We start from the raw sequence: 19,156 nt of genomic DNA on the forward strand, positions 1-19,156 counted from the left end.
AAAAAAAAATATATATATATATATATATATATATATGAATTGTTACAGTGAAGTTCTTGGAACTCTCCATACCTTCAATCCAGCGTAACCTAAGACAGTGGTGGTGAACCTATGGCACACGTGCAGCAGCCGGCACGCTGAACCTTCTCTATGGGCAGAGTCAAGCCAGGCCAAGGTTCACAGATTATTAGCATACATGCACCCACAAGGGTCACCTTCATTGTGCAAAGGCACACCAAATGCAAACTTTCAGGGGCTGGGGATTTAGCTCAGTGGCACAGCGCCTGGCTGGCAAATGTGAGGTTGTGAGTTTGATTCCCGGTACTGGAAAAAAACCAAAAAATTAAAAAATAAATAAACAAATGCAAACTTTCACCTTTTTGTAAAAAGCTGATTTTGTCATGGAAAACTCTGCTACTGTGTTTGTCTTTTAATACCAAAGTTGTTAATGTGTGAGTTTGCTTTTCAGGCTAAAACTTCAGCATTGAGGTTTAAGTACAGTGTTGGCATTTTGCATTAAATAAGTGGGTTTCAAGTTGTAGTTTGGGCACTTGGTCTCTAAAAGATTCGTCATCACTGACCTAAGAGTTCTGATTTCTCCAAGGCTCGTTCCTGTTTTCTGAGATGCTCAGTGATTCAGCTTTTCTTGGGTTCTTACAAGATCTTAATGCGTGAGTGAGGATTCAATTTTCTGACTTCCACATACAACCTTACCATGCATGTCACTTAGTTGTGGATCTAACTGACTCAGATTGGTAAGGTCCGGTGCTTTTGCATTGTAGCTGTGATACCACGGTTAAGAGTGAATCCTGGATGTCCTGCTGCCTAAGAGTAGCAAGCAGTGTCTCTCACTGATCACGTGACTCAAGCAAGCTGTTTGACTTTTGTGCCTCAGCATCCTCTTCCTTAAAAATAACAACAGGCTATCATAAACATTAAATCAGATCCTACTTACTTGGTATTGTTTACAATGTTTTTATTACATCTAGCATATAATAAACAATAAATAATAGCTTTTAAAAACTATATAATTACTTTAGCTCATCTAAAACCTAAGTGAAAGCAATGTCCTCTTTGCCTTCCTTATAGTTCGTGAACGAACTGTGAGATTATTCAAAGGGACTGGAGACTGTCCCTGGGGATTCCGAATTCAGTTCTCCAAGCCCATCATGGTAACTGAAGTGGATGCCAGTAAGTAGACTCACTATAAAAGCTTGAATTCATACAAGAACAATGATCTCAACTCTAGCAAAACATGCAAAATAATCTCTATATCATAATCCTGTAAAACAGACATGTGGAATAGAATCAACTTGTCAATCTCAGTGTATCAAAAAATCATAATTGAGAACTGCTCATATCATAATTATATAGTCTTGAAAGATGTGGCTTGCCTGATGGAAAGAACTTCTTTTACCAACATAGGGCACTGACTGCCCTTCTTATCAGAGAGTCCTACCTCCACCTGCAGAAACGGTGCTCAATGTGGGAGAGACAAAGGTTCATATGAGTAGACAGCTGTCCACTTGCCAGTGTATTTAGTGTTTTCTGGGAGAAGTTCTATTCCCCCTAAATTATTTTCCTCATGTCTTTTCATATACTATTTCTTAATCAGCAAATCATGAATTAGTAGATATTTTGTGAAAGTTAGATTTTTTTAAAAAGTTGTTGATTTCTAACATAAGAATACTCTGATATCAGTTCTGTGGAGAAAAAAAAAAAAAAAAGAGCCAGAAGAGTAAGGTTGATAGGAGCACTAGATCAAGATGTCTACCCTTAGCCCGGGGCATGATGGGAGGAGTAATAAAGTCACCACAAAGCAGGGCTCAAAGACACTAGGGTGTGTCTGAATTACACTGTTGTCTTTTTTGTCCAACTCCCCAGCCGGATTGTGAGTTTAAGATCAGGAACTCTATCTTACCTGTCATTTTATCCTTAATAGCCCATGTGGTGTCCCAGAGGCCACAGAATGGGCACCCCAATAATGTTGCTGAGTAGCTGTGAGAGCCCTGGGAACCTGAGGCTTGCATAGCACAATGCAGAAAAGAGGGGAGGAGCCACCTCAGGAGGACACCACCTTTATGCCCTAATCCTTTCTCTGGCCTCATTATCACCCAGGGTCACAGCTCGTTTTTCTTTGTCTGTCCGTGTTCAAGGTCCCTCTGTTGGCTGCCCTGTGATTCCCCTGGGAATCTGCCCTCTCAGCTTCGAGGGAGTGGACGGTTTCTCAGCTCTGGCAACAGCCACCAGCACGACAAGGGCAGCAGATCAAATCATTGGCTCCTAGCCCACCATTAAACAGCTGTAGGTGACAACGGTGGGCTGGAAATAGTGATCAGACTAAAACCCATCCCATTTCTTTACATTAATGGAATTTCTAAATCAATTGTCAGGGCACGAGGCTAGAGAACACGATGATTTGCTTCAGTTAGGATTCTCTGTTGCAACTAATAGAAAATCTGATGGGAAGTGATGGCGGCGAGGAAGAGAATTGACTCTCAGAAGCTGAAGGGTACAGTACAGCACAGGCGTTTGATTTCGTGGTTCAATCATTTCGTCCACAACCTGATTTCTTTCATTGCCTTCCTGAAGTTGCAACCTTCCTGCTTGGAACCAAAACCGTTTCACCAGTTCTGGATTTCCTGTCATAAATCATAGACTCAAAAAAGAGAGGCTTCCAACCTAAACATCTTCATGTTGTCATGACCCCTGGGGACAGATGTGAGCTGATTCCCTTAGGCTGAATGCAAGGAGAATGAGATTGTTTTGACTTAATTGCTAGAAAACCAGGGCCCACACTGGGCAGGAAGTTGGGATAATGCTCCTTTACCTTCCACAAGCTTCCACTATGGAAAATAGGAGGTGGTGTTTTAAGATTCTGAGGAACTCTATAACCTCCCCACCTCGAGCTATTCACATGCAGTGGCACTCTGCACCCAGTGAGTCAGAAACAAGAACAGCACAAGCAAATTGCTTTTGAACTTTTGTGCTTTGATTCTAACTTAATCAATCTTCAGCTGTTTAGCAAGTACATTAACTATCACAGGAACTCTGCAAAGTTGAACTGACATTGTCTCTAATATTTAACTCTGAATGGGATGAGCAGGGTTCAGTCAAGTATTATATAAAATAACTTTTTCTCAAAGGTCTTTATTGAACTTATTTTAAAGCTTCATGCTTCCCACTCTGGGTAAGTTCTGAGATGAGGCTTTAGTTTTATCTTCTCTCTTAGATAATGAAGACACTACCTTTTTGTCACTCATGTCCAGTCCAGCCTAACAATCAAAACTATAAGTCAGTCTAGTGTAAACATCAAAATGGCAGAAGTCTTAGCCATCTCAAATTCTCTCTCCTCCCTCAGCTTGAGCCCGCTGCAGACTTGCAAGTATGGATTACCTTTGTGACTACTTCCTACCTCTATTCTAAATTTATCAGAAATCCCACCTCTACACTTTCAAATGTACTTGAATGTGTACCTTTTGCCTTTTCTCTTTCTCCTACTGAAAGCTAATCCTTCCTCTTATGTGGTTTGATCCTTTTCACTCTCACCTTCTCATGACTTACAGAATATTAATAAATTGGTAACAGATAGGAACTTCTTTAAAGTAACAAAGGGAGCTCCTTTTTCTCAGTTCCTATCACCCGAGAATAAACCAAAAAATAAAAGCACAAGGGGTTGGAGGAAACCTTTGTGACTGACAAAGGGAAGAGAGGGTGAGTAGGTAGAAAAGACTTCAGACCATACCGCAGGTCGGTCTGGCACCCAGGAGAGGAAAGGAAGTGAGATTGGGTAGGAAAAATCAAACTTCACTTGCTGCTATGAAATTCTGAGGCAGAGTAACAAGGAGCCCTGGAGCAGAGTGTTCATTACAGGGATTCTGTACTGGACGGCTGCCGAACCTCCTCCATGTGTGGTCACTAGCTGGGTAGCCATGGCAAGGAAGGCCTCAGAATGAGATGGGATGGTCCGGAAGTGTGGCCATTGAAGGCTTCCTGCCAGTTCCAATCTGCGGGCTCTGGAGACATGGGTAGTGTCTGTACATATAAGATGGACAAAAAATGTATGGGATAGAAAGCCCTGGCGGAAGGAGATTGATAGGAATAACTGTAATAAAGCTGCGAAGATCACCACTTTAAAAGATAAAACAATGTAGAAGTGTTACATTGAACAGCAAGAAAACCATGTTCATCGTTTTTGAATCTTAGTATTTAAAGATGTCAGTTCTTTCTTAAATGAGCCTATAGATGTAAGATTCTAGTAGTTGTTTCTGTTCTTCCTTTGTTTTAGAAAAAGGAATGAAATTCTAAAATATTTACAGGAAAGCAAGGGATCAAGTTACTAAACTGAAAATTATTTTATCCAGGGAAAAAGCCTTTATTTTATAATTAGATATTAAAGTGCAAATGTATGGATATCGTTACTCTGTTGTAATGAATTAGTAATTTCTTTAGTAATTTCTTTAGTTATTAGGGAAGAAAGAGAATCTTAGTAGGATTTAGGGGTGAAAGGGTGAACCACAAACAAGTGAGGAATGAAAGCTGAGGAGGAACTTATCCACAGGGCTCAGATGACCAAAGACAGAAATTGCAAATTTTGTCTAGGGTCAACTTTACTTGGTCTCTTAGTGCCCTTTAAATTAATAAGAACACAAACAGTTGTATGTTGTGCCATTCTTGTTTTACACAGATGCAGAGCGGCAACTCTAGCATAAATTGGCTTCCCATATTTTTTACCATAATTTTAGATGTATTCCACCTTTAACAATGTCAAGGTTTCTTCCTGCAGAACATAGTAATGCATGTTTCACACTTTCCCATTCCGCATTCTCCCACTCCTCCTTCTGTCCGTCGCCTTTTTCTTTTCTTTTTCATCTTACTGATTTCCCTACATTTATTCCTCCTCTGCTTTGCTTTCCCTCTCTTTGAGTTCAGATCAGTGTTCAACAGAGAAACAAAGAAATTTGTAAGAAGTATAAAAATGATTACCCTTTGAAAGTCAAACAGGCCTGACTTGATAAGTTCAGATTTTTACAAAATATCTACAAACCTGCCTTTCTGGATAAGTAAATGTGGCTTAATAAAATGTTATGACTTATTTAATTTCTATCTCTCTTAAACTGAGATAGTTAACTGTATTTCATCCATTCAGGTGTGAGGCAAACAAAATGTTTGCATTGCAAATGACTTTTCATTTAAGAGACCCTGAGGTTTTTGCAATAGGAGGAGCTGAGGCCTCTTCACTGTAGTAAAAATGCTGCAATACATAGTTAACCTAGGATTTTATTCGACATAAGAAAATGCTGCGCTGTCAGGGATTCATGTAGCTGCTGAGTCTAGTTTTTGGTTTTTGTTTTTTTTTAAATGTATTTCTCAGTGCTGGAGAACACCCTCTGAAATTCATTGTCTAGTCAAATCTACCAAATGAGGGGTTGAGGGACTTTAAAATTACACATATTTTCAGCCCTTCTGAGAATCTTATTCATACCATGAAACATTGTTCAAGCTGCAGTGGAGAGGCTTAATTACACACTGAAGATAAAAAGATAAAGCAAGGAGACCTGTAGGTGGGATGGAAATGTTTATCTGTAAGTATATGGAGGCTGAGCTTGCTTGGAGCTTACATAACTAATTGCCCACAACTGGCAGGCATCTGCATGAACGTTTTCTATGAAAGCCTAAATGCTTATGAGATCTGTTGGCATAAACAAAAGAAACAGATGTTTCAACTTTGATACCAAGGAAACTTGAAAACTATACATTTAAGAAAGGGCAAAGCATGGAGGAAATTATAAACAAGACTCATCTTTCTGGAAAGTCTAGAATTTTAAATGCTACTGTTATGGTACAGTTTTTAAAATGATATGCATCAGCCCCCTTTTAAATTTTTTCAGATTCTGCATTATATGTAAATACATATAAAATAACGGAATAACTCAGTATGTAGCTCTTTATAATAAATAGGACTGTGCAAGGAAGCATCCTTTTAGAGAAAAATGTAAATTCAGAAAAATCATGGTCTTGTTTTCGTACTACCTCATAACTCCCTGACAAATGTAGGCTGAATGTTTCTATCCATTCCCAAGACTAACGCCAAATAGGGCAAACATTTCTCTGTTACATATTATTGGGTCACCTTGAAATATCTTGTTCCACAAAGAAGTTCTAATATCTCAAACTCCCACCATAATTATTAGATAAAGGAAATCTTTGTAAGATGCATTGCAAGACAGAGAAACATAGCCCTTCTGTAATTAAAGTTAAAAGCAATTATATGAACTACCCAGAAGAGTTACACTCCAGAAATAATTCCTCTATAAACACGAATCATCTTCACTTTCATAACTCAATAACACAAAAATAAATAACAATTGAAAAGTGAGCAGAGGATTTGAATAGACATTTCTTTGAAGAAGATACACAAATAACCAAGAAGCAAATGAACCATGTTCAACATCAGTAACCATCAGGGAAATGCAAATTAAAATCAGAGATACTACTTCATAGTCACTAGGATGGCTATGATTTTTTTTAAGTCAGATAATAATAAATATTGGCAAGAATGTAGAGAAATTCAGGACACTCATGCAATGCTGGTGGAAATATAAAATAGTACAGCTGCTTTGGGAAACGGCCTGGCCGTTCCTCAAAAACTTATATAATATGAAGTTACTATTTGGCCCAGAAATTCCATACCTAGATATATACCCATGAGAAGTGAGAACATATGTCCACAAATTTCAACTTTTTCTCTAAATTTTTGGAGAAGTGTTACTTATTAAAAATCAGAAAGTGAAAATAATCCAAATGTCCTTGACTGATAAAATGGTAGGAAATGCACTCTATATCCCTACAATGGGATCCTGTTTATCAACTAAAGGGAATATAGTACAGGTTAAAACACGTATGATCTTGAAAGCATTATTCTAATCAAAGAAGGCCAGACATAAAAGCCACATTTTTATGGCTTCATTTGTCTGACATATCTACAATAGGCAAGTGACAGAAGATTAATGATGCCCTAGGATTGAGCAGTTAGGGGGACAGGAAGTGCCTGTTACGGACTATGGAATTTCTAAAGTGACAATGATGTTATAATACATATTAGGTTGTGCTGAAGGTTACATAACTTCATGAATATATGAAAAATAATTGAATTGTACAACTTTGTGTGTGAAGAATATGACGTGTGAATAATTTCTCAATGAAATATTTTTATCTTGGTACATTACAGGGAAAAAAAACACAAGAAGAAAAGAGCAAAGTCATACTCATAAGTGGTTTAATTAGGCATGTCTTTCTAGGTCCTATAGATACATACACAACTTGCCATTTTACATGACTGAGATTGTACATAGGTATCATGCTTTTTTTCTACACAACATGAATGTTCACCAATTCAAAATCCCAAAGCTGCAAAAATATTTTTTGACAACCAAGAATGCATGACACCAATCCAGTCTGTTTTAATAAAATTGTAATTTTGCCATTTTGGAGATAAAAATGTCCCTGAAGACAAAAATGCTAACAAGACATCTAGATAGAGGTGTTGGCAGTGTTACCAATAAAATACTGCATTCTCTTAAGCTCAATTTAAAATGAGACATAAAGCAACAGACTACACCCAGCATGTTCCCAAGTTATCAGATCTCTACTATTAAAATATTAGCAAGAAGGTCTGTTCTGACTAAATTACTAGCATATTCCTAGAGTACTACCAGAAGACACACACACACACACACACACACACACACACACACACACACACATCAATGGCTCCCACCAGAATGTGAATCTGAAGTCTTTGTACACATCTCTCCTTATATGCATCTTTCTTCCCTTCTGCTGCCAGCCTAATGACAGGTCCTGATACATACTATCCAGAGGTGGTGTTACAATGCTAAGTCTAAGATGCATTTTTTTAAAATCAATTACAGCATTGAGATTTTACAAGTTGGCTAAATCACTAGCTCTACTTTTTATCATACATTGTCAGCTCCAGACATCTACAAAGCTTGGATGTTGTACAATACAGTATGAACTCTGTGGACAATAAACCCAAGTACTTTACCAAAAACTTCATATATTACCTATGGTTACAACCCAAAACCCTCTCCCAGATATGGATACACTAGCAAAGAGCCCTTGCCCTCACCTTTGCTTTCCCTCTTCATTTTTTCAGTGACTCTATTCAGGATCATATCTAGCTCCAAGAGGTGGCTTTAACAAAGGTCACTTCCAGAAGGCAGTTCTTCCTAAAATCTATCAAAAGAATATTTATGTAGGAATCATTTTGCTACTTCTAATATAAGTTAGGCATTAGGGCTTATCTTTTAATACCCAGAAATACTAACTAAAATGCACATATAAAATAATGACTAGAAAATGTGCGCTCACTGGGCGAAGAACACTTCTCCCTCTGCATACTCCAAACTCACATGGTCAGCAAACTCTCCAAAAAAACAGGTTTAACAATTCCATTCCCAAAATGCAACCGTTCCTGGAAGACAACAAAAAAATACCTGAAGTGTACCACGTTAGCACTTTACTTTTGCATGTTTGTAAGGGATTATTTCCATATTGCCAGATCTTTTCAGCAGACGATTGTTCAAAATCAAATTTGCGTTAAGGGAAATAACTCATTACTAGAAACATAGATTTGATTCTAGTAGTTCATAATATTGGTCAGTCCTTTAACATATCGATCAGCACAAACGCTCAAAACTTTCCTTCTACTTCCATAATCATTAAAGTTCTTTATTACTTACTTTCCCATCTCCAAATATAATCACTTTCCCGCAGTCCTCATTTTTCACCACTTATTGAACAGATTAGAATTAAAAGCGGTATTGTTAGAATTACTTTCATGGCCTTGTTATGGAATGGTAATTATTCTCTTCATCATGAAGTTTTTCTCTGGCTCCACTGATTTTATACTCTGGAAACCATGTGGTCTAGGATCTATCTGCTCCTCTTTTATGTTCCTCCTTATCCTTTGTTTTTCTCTCCTCCAAAAGGTAATTATTCATCCAGATGTTTTTTCATTGCTCTGCATTTTCCTCCTTACATCTGTCCTTTTTGTTATGAATTATGAATCCATTTCTCAGACACATCTCATCTCCTAAGTTTCAAAAAATATTTTTCATCATTACAATGTAAATTTAAATTTTTTCCCTTCCACAGTTATCTCAGTAGCTAAAAATAAACATATATATCCAACCAATCTTTAAAGATCTCGTATCAAGTGTCAGAGATTATAAATTTGGAAAATGTACTTCAAGTGCTTGTGGTCCATCACCAGGAGATAGACAAGTCTGCAAATGAATGCCTCAAAGTGTTTCAAGTTCTACAACAGATTTTTATACCTTCCCCTCAATTTACTTTCTGCATTAATTCCAGTAATAATAAACATGTTTATTGGCCTTACTTAATCTCTCTCCATTCTACATTAATCTTCTATAAAATGACTCATCTATTTTCTGCTCACAACCTTCAGTGCTTCTCTATTGTTGATGGATCGAGTGTAAATTCTTCATCTTCACTTTCAGGACTTTTTTCATACTTTGGTTTTCTTGCCAGCCCTGTTCAGTCACAGCCTCTCCTCCAATTGATCCGACTTTCTTCTTTGGCATATCTTATCTTAAAGCATTTGATTTCCATACCTTTTCTCAGAATTTTTTCTTGGCTTGCTGATGGTTTGAGATTATACTAGCTTTGGTAACAAGAAGATAATATGACTTAAGATCAAATAAACAGTGAAGCTCATTCCTCACATTAATAGTCCCATATGAATGTTCTTGATAGGAAGATGATTCTACTCAACATCATGTTTATGATTCGCATTTCTTTTTTCTTATGAATCTATTTCCTGAGGCCTTGAAATCATCTCTACCTGGCAGGAAGATGGAACAAGACTGTGAGGGGGTGGTCCTGGAGATCCTTTTGTGGATCAGGACTGGAAGTGACACTTGGCTTGCACTCACACGCCGATGACTGGAACCCATTTCTGTTGCATGCCCAACTATAAGGAGCCTGAGAAAAACTTTCCAACTGTGAATCCAGTTAGACAGAAGAGAATTGAACACCTAGCAGTCTCTGCCACTCTGTCCTCTCCATTACTTTCCACTGCAGAAAATCTATTTACCAGATTGTTTCACTGAAGAATATTTTTTAACCACTTCCAATGGGAATGAGAATTTCCTTTTCCAAAGTTTACAACACCTTTTTTTCCTTTTTTTGTTCATGCACTGTATTACAAATGCATTTTTCTTTATGGCTATGCATGCCTTTTCTTTCCCAGTGAAGTGTGAAGGTCCTTGAAGATAGGAATTATGACATATAATTTTGGGGGTATTCATTACTTATTGGAAGACCTTTTTACATAATAATTACTTACTGGTAGTATAGGAAATCCAAAAAAATAATTTAAAAGATGTCTCTGGACTCAAGTTGTCATTTTGGAGTTTGATCCAGAGGCATGGCCATAAATAAGTGTTTTGATTCCTTTAAGACCATGAAGGAAAACATTCCAATGATACATCACAACATGAAATTTTATTCATTACAAGCATGATATTATGTAACTAGGTGGAAATATCAAATATTACTCCTTACTTACCTTCTTATATTGGGGGGCCATTGCATGTCAATCAGAGAAGGTCTTCCCTACTATTACAAACAGGGTTAGACAGACTGTAATAATTATTACAATATTCTACATCATGTTACTTTACCAAGTGAGTTGCATCTTTAATATTAAAAATCTTAGAGAAAGTTTGTGGCATTCTAGGGAATAAAAGCCTGATATTACCGCATAACACTCCGCAAGTCCATGAGCAGTATATATGCAACCAACCCTGAGATCTAATAAAGAAGAAATGGCTTTAAACTGAAACCAAAGGAAAAAATAATAATAATAAGATTTAAGCTTTTCCAAGAAGAATTTTGGTCAAATACAGAAGAGACCTTATTAAAAATGCATTAACCTTGAAATATCTTATTACATTCTTTTTACCCCCAGAGAATATTAGATATGTTGCAGTAAGTGCAAATGCGAGAAATTCAAAGGATAAAATAAATAACTTCTAGGAAGGTCCTCTCCATCTTGCACAGCCCTCTTCTAAAGCTTGAGCTACTTTTGATTTCCTTTCTAAAATGGCTCAGAAAGAAGCCTGTACAATGAAAGTAAGAGCGGCTCTTTATTTCTTTTTTCTCTGACTACTTCGAGATCTGTTTTTGTCACAACTTCATAAGTATTTCAATTACTTGCTCCCGCAACAATCCTGCAGAGACACTCTGCCCCCACCCCTCTTTTTATAGATAAAGATATTGAGGTTAAGTGATTTTCTCAGGGTTACAAAGAGACCTAGCAGCAAAGAGCGAATGAGAACTAGCAGTTCAACCTTCTGGTGGATGAATAGATTGAGTTTCTGAGCAGCTTTGCTATTATATTGCAAAAGGGCCTCTCCGATGCCTGGTTGAATGTGTGAGTCCTGGGAATGAAAAGAAGGCTGCGAGGAGAGCATTTTCCATCTTATTAATGACATGGGCAATTGTCTAAAGTTGGAAGGAAAGGCCCGTTAGAGAAAGAACCCTTTTACAAGAGTACAAACAGCAGGACTCTCCATTTGGGACTGTCCCTCAATGGAACTGTTGTTGTCTGTCTCCTCTCAGACAGTGCTGCCGAGGAAGCCGGGCTCCAGATTGGAGATGTGGTGCTGTCTGTCAACGGCACCGAGGTCACCAGTGTGGAACATGCAGAAGCTGTGCACCTTGCAAGGAAAGGTAGGCGGACTGGCTGCAGAGCCCAGAACTAGTATGAAGAAGCAGACAATTGCAGCAGAGAATTCAAATATGAGGAGGGGCCAACTGCAGAAAGGATACAAATGTCCTTTTCCTGGGCGCCCCTTTACTGCATTGTCATTGGTGTGGTTCATTTATTGCAGTTAAATCAAATTTTTGTCCCGTGCATATTTTGTACTGATGATCAACCACAGAAAGGAAACCAGAAAATGGCTGTAAGCAAAACGTACTTTATGGATTACCAAAGTGTTTTCTTGAATTTCTTCTGAAAAAAGACGATTCACATTATAAAAATTCTTTTACTATTTTCTTGCGTTTCAACAGTATTTCCTCCTTTCCTTTTTTCCTTCTCTTTCCAGCATTTTTAGAGTTAAGAGGCACAGTGTTTAGTGTAAAAGAGAGAAGAGAGAGAGGGATGAGAGGGAGAAAGAGAAAGAAAGAAAGAAAGAAAGAAAGAAAGAAAGAAAGAAAGAAAGAAAGAAAGAAAGAAAGAAAGAAAGAGTTCCAAAGTTTCTACAGGTTCTCCTAGAGCCACCTGAGAGCTGCAGTTGTAGCCATTCTGACCCAGATGGAACCTTTGCAACAAGAGTAATAATACATATCCTCATGCCCTTGCATTTCCTCATATTAAACTTTGTGGAAAGGTTAATACCATCTTCCTCTCTGCAAAACAATTTACTTTCTTTGGCACTATGTACAAATCGTACAAATCCTTATCTCCCCACAGACCTAGAGCTATGCAGGTGGTAAATTCTGTTTTTCATCATGGGATTATTTGGTGTGTATTTTTTTCCTGGCTTCCTGAAGGCTGCGTGCATACTGCAGGGCCGCTGACGCATATTAGCAGGCAGGGAGATAATAAAGAGGCATGTATTTGAGATAGGCTGCATGGCAAGCCATAAGGATAAACTGCTCAACAGTAAGTTTCACTTGCCCTTTCTCATGCTTAATGGTTAGCAATAGCCGAAATATTTTTCTAGTCCAGGCTAGCACACAAAAAGAAAATCACTCACAATTGTGTCCTATAAAATATTCTGAATCTTTCTGTAATGGAATTTAGCTCCTGTGATAGAATTTAGTAGGGTTTGATCTAGATGCACCAGGAATTCAAGGACATTGTCAGCATGTCCAACGACTACCTAAAAGTCTTGCACATATATTTATCCTTTGTGTAACACAGCTGAGAAATAGAAATAATATGATAAAGAGTATACTACTGGATCAATAATTTCCCATATAGTAATGTCATCCCACGCATCTGAACTTAGCTGTTTCTGTGTTCTTTGTCACAAGTAATTACTTTTATTGTTTCTGAGATAAATGAACCTTTAGTAATATTTTTATTCTTCATTCTTTTTCCCCAAGAATCTTAATGTTATGTATAATAATGAACATTTCACCTTACTGTGTCAGTTAATGGAAGGGAGAAAACGTCTAAAATTTCAAAGGAAGAGTTTCTGGCTTCTGACAAAATTATGAATTACCATCAATAGTAGGAGACAAGCTAAATTAAACAACCTAGTTTGTGCTCCTTCCAGGGAATTGCTTAGTATGATGGGCTTATCTACTGGTATAATCTGGACTCATCAGTCCTTGTTTGCTACCTTTACTCTTTCCCCACAAAATCTCACAACACTGTGGCAATGCCTGCGCCTTTACTTATCCTCAAATTTAACATTAGAGATACCCCAGAAACAAAATATGAATCTAGATCGGAGATACTAAAGTAAGAACAGGAAAAGATTTTGGAAAAAACAAGATCATGTCATGCCTGTGTTTGTTAGGAGAGGTAGGTATTACATTCAATGAGCATCTCATGTAAGGAATTGGCTAAAGATCTGCTTATTATTGTTTTCCTTCTGCCTGTGGCCCTGGATGACCAATTCTTCAACCCAGCACCACTGAAAGCCTAAAAACTAGTAACACCCAATATCGCTATCTGTTAAATAAATGCAGATAGATTAGGATATTGGCCATTCCTTGTTCAGGTATAATCTGCACATTCCTAAGACTAACTGATTATAGTAAAGCTTTTAATTGAGAACAACTAGAACCTAGAAGGAGTCCCTGAAGATTCAGAGCTATCTTGTAAGAAAATAAAAGAGGCAAACATACAGTAGCTGGGTGAAGAGAGCAAGCAAATAGGCTTATTGCCCTGAGGAATACCCTATCTCCACCACTACCATTCTCAGCAGCAGGGGCACCAACTAAGGTCTGGGTTTTTAACTTTCTCCCAGTACATGTTTTCTGGAATATTTTAATAACCCTAGAGCAATAGTAGTTATCTATAAAAAATATGAAGACATTTGAGAAACACAATTTCAATAAAAAGAGAATATACTGAACAATCTATAACAAATAAAACAAAATAGGCAAAGAGATTTGAAAGAACAAGCATCTAAAGTAAGATCAATAAATACCATAAAAGTGGTTAGGGAGGACATTTATACGATATTAGATATGAAAAAAGCAGGATGGCAGATGTAAAAATGAGCCAATTGTTAATCCTAGGTATAAAGAACATAACAGTTCAAGTAAAAAATGCAGCTGGTGAGCTGAACAACAAAAGAAACACAATGGAACAACTTTTAAAAGGTCCAAACTATTTAGAATAAACACTCACAGAAAATATCATAGAAAATCTTCCTTAAAAAAAGAAAGAAAGGAAACCTTTAAGAACAGCTAAGAAATTCAGTGCATAGAATTAGAACTAACATGATACTATTTAGATCAAGAGTTCCTGAAGGAAGAAAACAAAAAGACATAGGAGGGAAAATGCTTTAAGAAAAAAATAAAGTTTCTAGAATCACTGAAAGAACAGAAGTCTCAAATACTTATAGATTGTCAAACAGAGGTAGAATCTTCAATGTGATATATTTGCAGTGAATTTTAAAAGTTACCTAGCTCACCTGGGCATGGTAGTACACTCCTGTAATCCCAGAACTTGGGAGGCTGAGCCAGGCATATCATTGGAAGTTTGAGGTCAGCCTGGGCTACAAAGTGAGTTCAAGCCTAGCCTGAACTGCATAGTGAGAGCCTGTCTCAACAAAAAAAGATCTAAACAAAGAGAAATAGTTTAAGTTTATGGGAAGAAAAATCATACCAATTCTAGAGAAACTGAAATCCAGTTGACATGAGACTTTTCAACAGCAGCAGTTGCTACTAGGATAGGACAGAGTGATATTTTCAAAATGTTAAAAGAAATTGGCATCATACTTCAAATATAATAGTCAGCAAAACTATTTCTTAAAACGTAAGTGCACAACAGACTTACGCTGGCCTTCATGGCTTCAGAGAACACTGGCTAAAATAGTCTCAGATAAAACAGCACACCAAGAAGAAATATATATCTCAGATTGTTTTGTGTTAATCATGGGAAAAAGATGGGAAAATAATTTCAAGTTTCTTGTTATCTATATCAGTCCCTCCCCAAAATGGTAAAACAAGAAGTAGAAAATAAATGTCAACAAAGGATGCTCTCTGCAAGATGACACTGCAGGAAGGCCCACACTTTTTCCCCCTCCAAATATACCAATTGAGAAACAACTTGCAGACACAGTTCCTTTGCGAAATCCAAAAATAAATTGAAAGGATCCTCATCCCAAGTAAATGATAAGCTAGACACATTGAATCCAGGAGCAAGACTTGGGACACTCTCTTACTAGAAATCTCTACACCCAAAACAGCATCATATCATCTGAAAGAGAACTACTAATGACCACCTCCTCTAAAGGGAAGTAAAAGTGGTGTATACTCCCAGTACCCCGGCTTTTTGAGTGGAGGTCCTCAGGGAACTTGTCTTGTTAGTCTTGGGCTCCAATGGAGAACAGAGATAGAAGTTTGTCAGGTAAATGGCATAATCCTTCCCCATGCTCAACACAGAGCCAGGAGACACCCATTCTAGCTCTCAGCTACCCCTGGGGAGGGAAAGAGTTGATATCTGTGTGCAGTCCCCCAATTTCTTCATGGCGGCCCAAAGAACTGGCACCCATCTGCCAGACTTGGAGTTCCAGTGGGTCAATGCACACAAATCAGAAAGGAAGAAGTTAAATTGTTTCTGTTGCAAGTGACATGATCTTGTATAGAGGCAACCTTGAGATACCAAAAATGAACCGTGAGGACTAATAATTGAATCAGTATAGTTGGAGGACGCAAAACTCAGCATACAAAGGTAGTTGCTTTTCTATATACTAATAATTAACTATTTGAAAAAGAAACTAAGAAAAGAATCCAGTCAATAATAGCACCACATCAAATAAAATACTTAGGCATAAACTTAGCTGAGGAAGTACAAGTTTTGTATATTAAAAGCTACAAACATTTATGAAATAGATTAAGTCACAAATAATGGAAATACATCCTACTTTCATGAAAAATTTAATGATGTTGAAACATCCATACTGCCTGAAGCCATCTGCAGGTTCAGGGTAAGGTCTATCAAAAATCTCAAGAATGTTTTTTTGTACAAATAGAAAAAGCATTCTAAAATTCATGTGAAACCAAAAACACAGTAAATAATGAAGTTGATAATGAAAAAGAAGAGAAAAAGTGGTAGCATCATGCTTCCTTATTTCAAAATACATTTCAAAACAGTAGTTTTGTTGACTTATCTAACACAATAGTACTGGCATAAAGACAAATTAACAGATCAGCGGAACAGAATAGACAACCTAGACATAAATCCACGCAATTTTAATCAAATGATCTTTGACAGGGTACTAAGACTGAAACACAGAAAAGGAGAGTATCTTTAATGCATGGTATTGGGAAAACTGGATTTCACCTAAAATAAAATGTAATTGGGTCCTTATTTTATACCACACACGAAAATCAACCCAAAGTGAACTAAAACCACAAATCTTAGGGAAGAAAACAATGAAGAAATTTTTCATGATCCTTGTTTTGGCAGGGATATTTTTAAGATATGATAGAAAAAGCACATGTAACAAACTAAGGAAATACGACCACATGAAACTACAAAGTGTCTGCTAAAGAGTTGCCTTTCAAAATATATGAGGATCTTCTACAAGTTTAAAGCAAGAACTAAACAAATGAAAAGTCCCAATGATCCAGTGTAAATGTAGGCTAAGGACTAAAGAAGACATAAAAATTGCCAACAGATATTTGAAAAAGCTGTCCAGTGCCACTCACTTTTATAGAAATGTGAATCAAAGCCATAAGATAGTGCCTCACGTCTGTCAAGATGGCTATTATCAAAAAGTAGATAAATTTTGTCATGCGGAGAAACTGCAACCGCTGTACACCATTGGTAGGAAGGCAAAATGTGCCTCTGCACTGGAAGATAGGATGAAGGATCTTCAAAGAATTAGAAGAACTGCCCTGTGAGCCAGTATTCTCACTTGTGGATATTTATTTTAAAAGATTAAAATCAGGATCCTGAAGAACTATCTGCATTCCCATGTTTTTTTTTGGGGGGGGGGGGTTTCTCCGGTACCAGGAACCGAACTCACGACCTTGCCCTTGCCAGGCAAGCGCTTTTGCCGCTGAGCTAAATCCCCAGCCCCTGCATTCCCATGTTAACTGCAGCAGTATTCCTAACAGTCAAGAGGAAATGAGTTAAAGAAAATGGGTGTAAACATTCAGTTGAAAACTACTCAGCTTTAAAAAGAAAGTCTGCAGTATGTGACAACATGGATAAACTGAGGACCTGACACAAATGAAATAAGCCACTCACAGGACAAATACTGCCGTATTTTAACTATTCCAAATAGTCAAAATCATAGGCACAAAGAATAAAATGGTGGTTGTCAGAGAAATATATAAAAAGGGAGTTGCTGATCAATGGGTTTAAAATTTAAACTTTACAAGTGAATAAGCTCTGCAATGCTGCAGTTCCTAGCTGCAGTTCCAGTTACATTACAGATTACATTACAGGCAATAGAGGTACATCACACACACAAACATTTGTTAACAGGATAGATAGGGCAGATGCTCTTACAACAGTAAAATAAATTTTTAAAAGAAGAATCAATACTTAAAACTTGAAAAAACATCAAAGCAAATGTGAGCCTGGCTAATAGATTTTGAAAGAATAAATGCTATATCTCACAGCTCTTACATATTCTCTTCTGAATACAAAAGAACACTCACAAAAATTGACAATATCAGGCCACAAATGAGGCCTCAACAAATTCCAGAGGCTCACCATCATGGCAATTACATTATTTGTCTGTAACACAATTAAATTAAAATTAATAAAAAAACTTTTAAAAAAAATCTATGTTCTATTTCTAATTGCAACTACATAATTATTATACTATTTATAACAAGTGACAATGAAAATATATATTAATTTTGGATGATACAACTAAATAAATATTTAGAAAGAATTTATAGTAAATACATTTATCAAGAGCAATATAACTTTAAGTTAACTGAGTGAAATTTCAAGTCAATAAATTAGAAAAAAAAAAAGCAACAGTGTAGGCCTAAAAACAAGTCAAGGTATCAAAGAACTCAGAAATAAAGTTAAAGTAGAAGTCAATAAAATAAAGAATTAAAAGAAAACTACAAAGTACAGTATTAATAAAGTTAAATCATGGTTCTTTCAAAAGCTTTAAGATATGGGCAGATCTCTGGGAGCATTGATAAATAATAAAACAAAAACATGTAGATAAAATGGTGAATGAAAAAAACAAAAGGGAAAAATGAAGATCTTAAAAATAATGAAACATTACTTTGCAAAACTATATAAATTACGTTGAAAATTTGATAACATTTTCTGGAAGCATTGAGAATGTCTAAATTAGTGTAGGATAAATACTAAGTTTGTAGAATCATAATAAAGATATTGTTGAGTAAACACACTACCTCATCTCTTCCTCATCTCCATTCCCAGCCTACTCCCCATCCAGAAGCCCAAAAGATCATTTTTGTAGGTAAAATTAATTATAATCCTATTCTATATGGTTTACTAGAGTACAGTGAATACTTCTTAGCTTTTTCTTTTTTGCATATAAAACAATTTTACTGTTCTTTAGAAGAGTTCAGGATTTGGTTTTAAATCAAGCTGCACCCATTTTATAAGGTTACTATAACTTTGATTCCAGAAATAGATTAGTATAAAATCAAAATAATATGTCCATTTCACTTGTGAGTATACACATACATTCTAATAAAAATAGTGGGTATGTAAATGAAACTATTTATGAAAAAATAAATAACATATTACAACGAAGTAGAGTGTATCCTCTTATGTATGGTTTATCATAAGAAAATGTTTTAATTCAACACATCAAATTAATAACCTAAAAACATGACTCAATAGATAGAGCAATAATATAATTTAATAAATTTCAATATGTGTATATAATTTTTCAAGTCCTCTAAATAGTAG

General features: G+C 36.6%; 1 protein-coding gene across 1 annotated transcript in view; it reads left to right on the forward strand.

Annotated features, from left to right (window-relative positions):
* Positions 1-19,156, forward strand: part of LOC102024336 — a 109,061-nt gene that overhangs the window by 26,962 nt on the left and 62,943 nt on the right. Inside the window, exons 5-6 of the mRNA XM_005382184.2 lie at positions 1,090-1,191; positions 11,671-11,781. Of these exons, the coding sequence (XP_005382241.2) occupies positions 1,090-1,191; positions 11,671-11,781 (213 nt within the window). The remainder of the gene's footprint in view (positions 1-1,089; positions 1,192-11,670; positions 11,782-19,156) is intronic.

Source organism: Chinchilla lanigera, unplaced genomic scaffold (genome assembly GCF_000276665.1).
Source record: "Chinchilla lanigera isolate Chin_1 unplaced genomic scaffold, ChiLan1.0 scaffold00017, whole genome shotgun sequence".
NCBI lineage: Eukaryota > Metazoa > Chordata > Mammalia > Rodentia > Chinchillidae > Chinchilla > Chinchilla lanigera.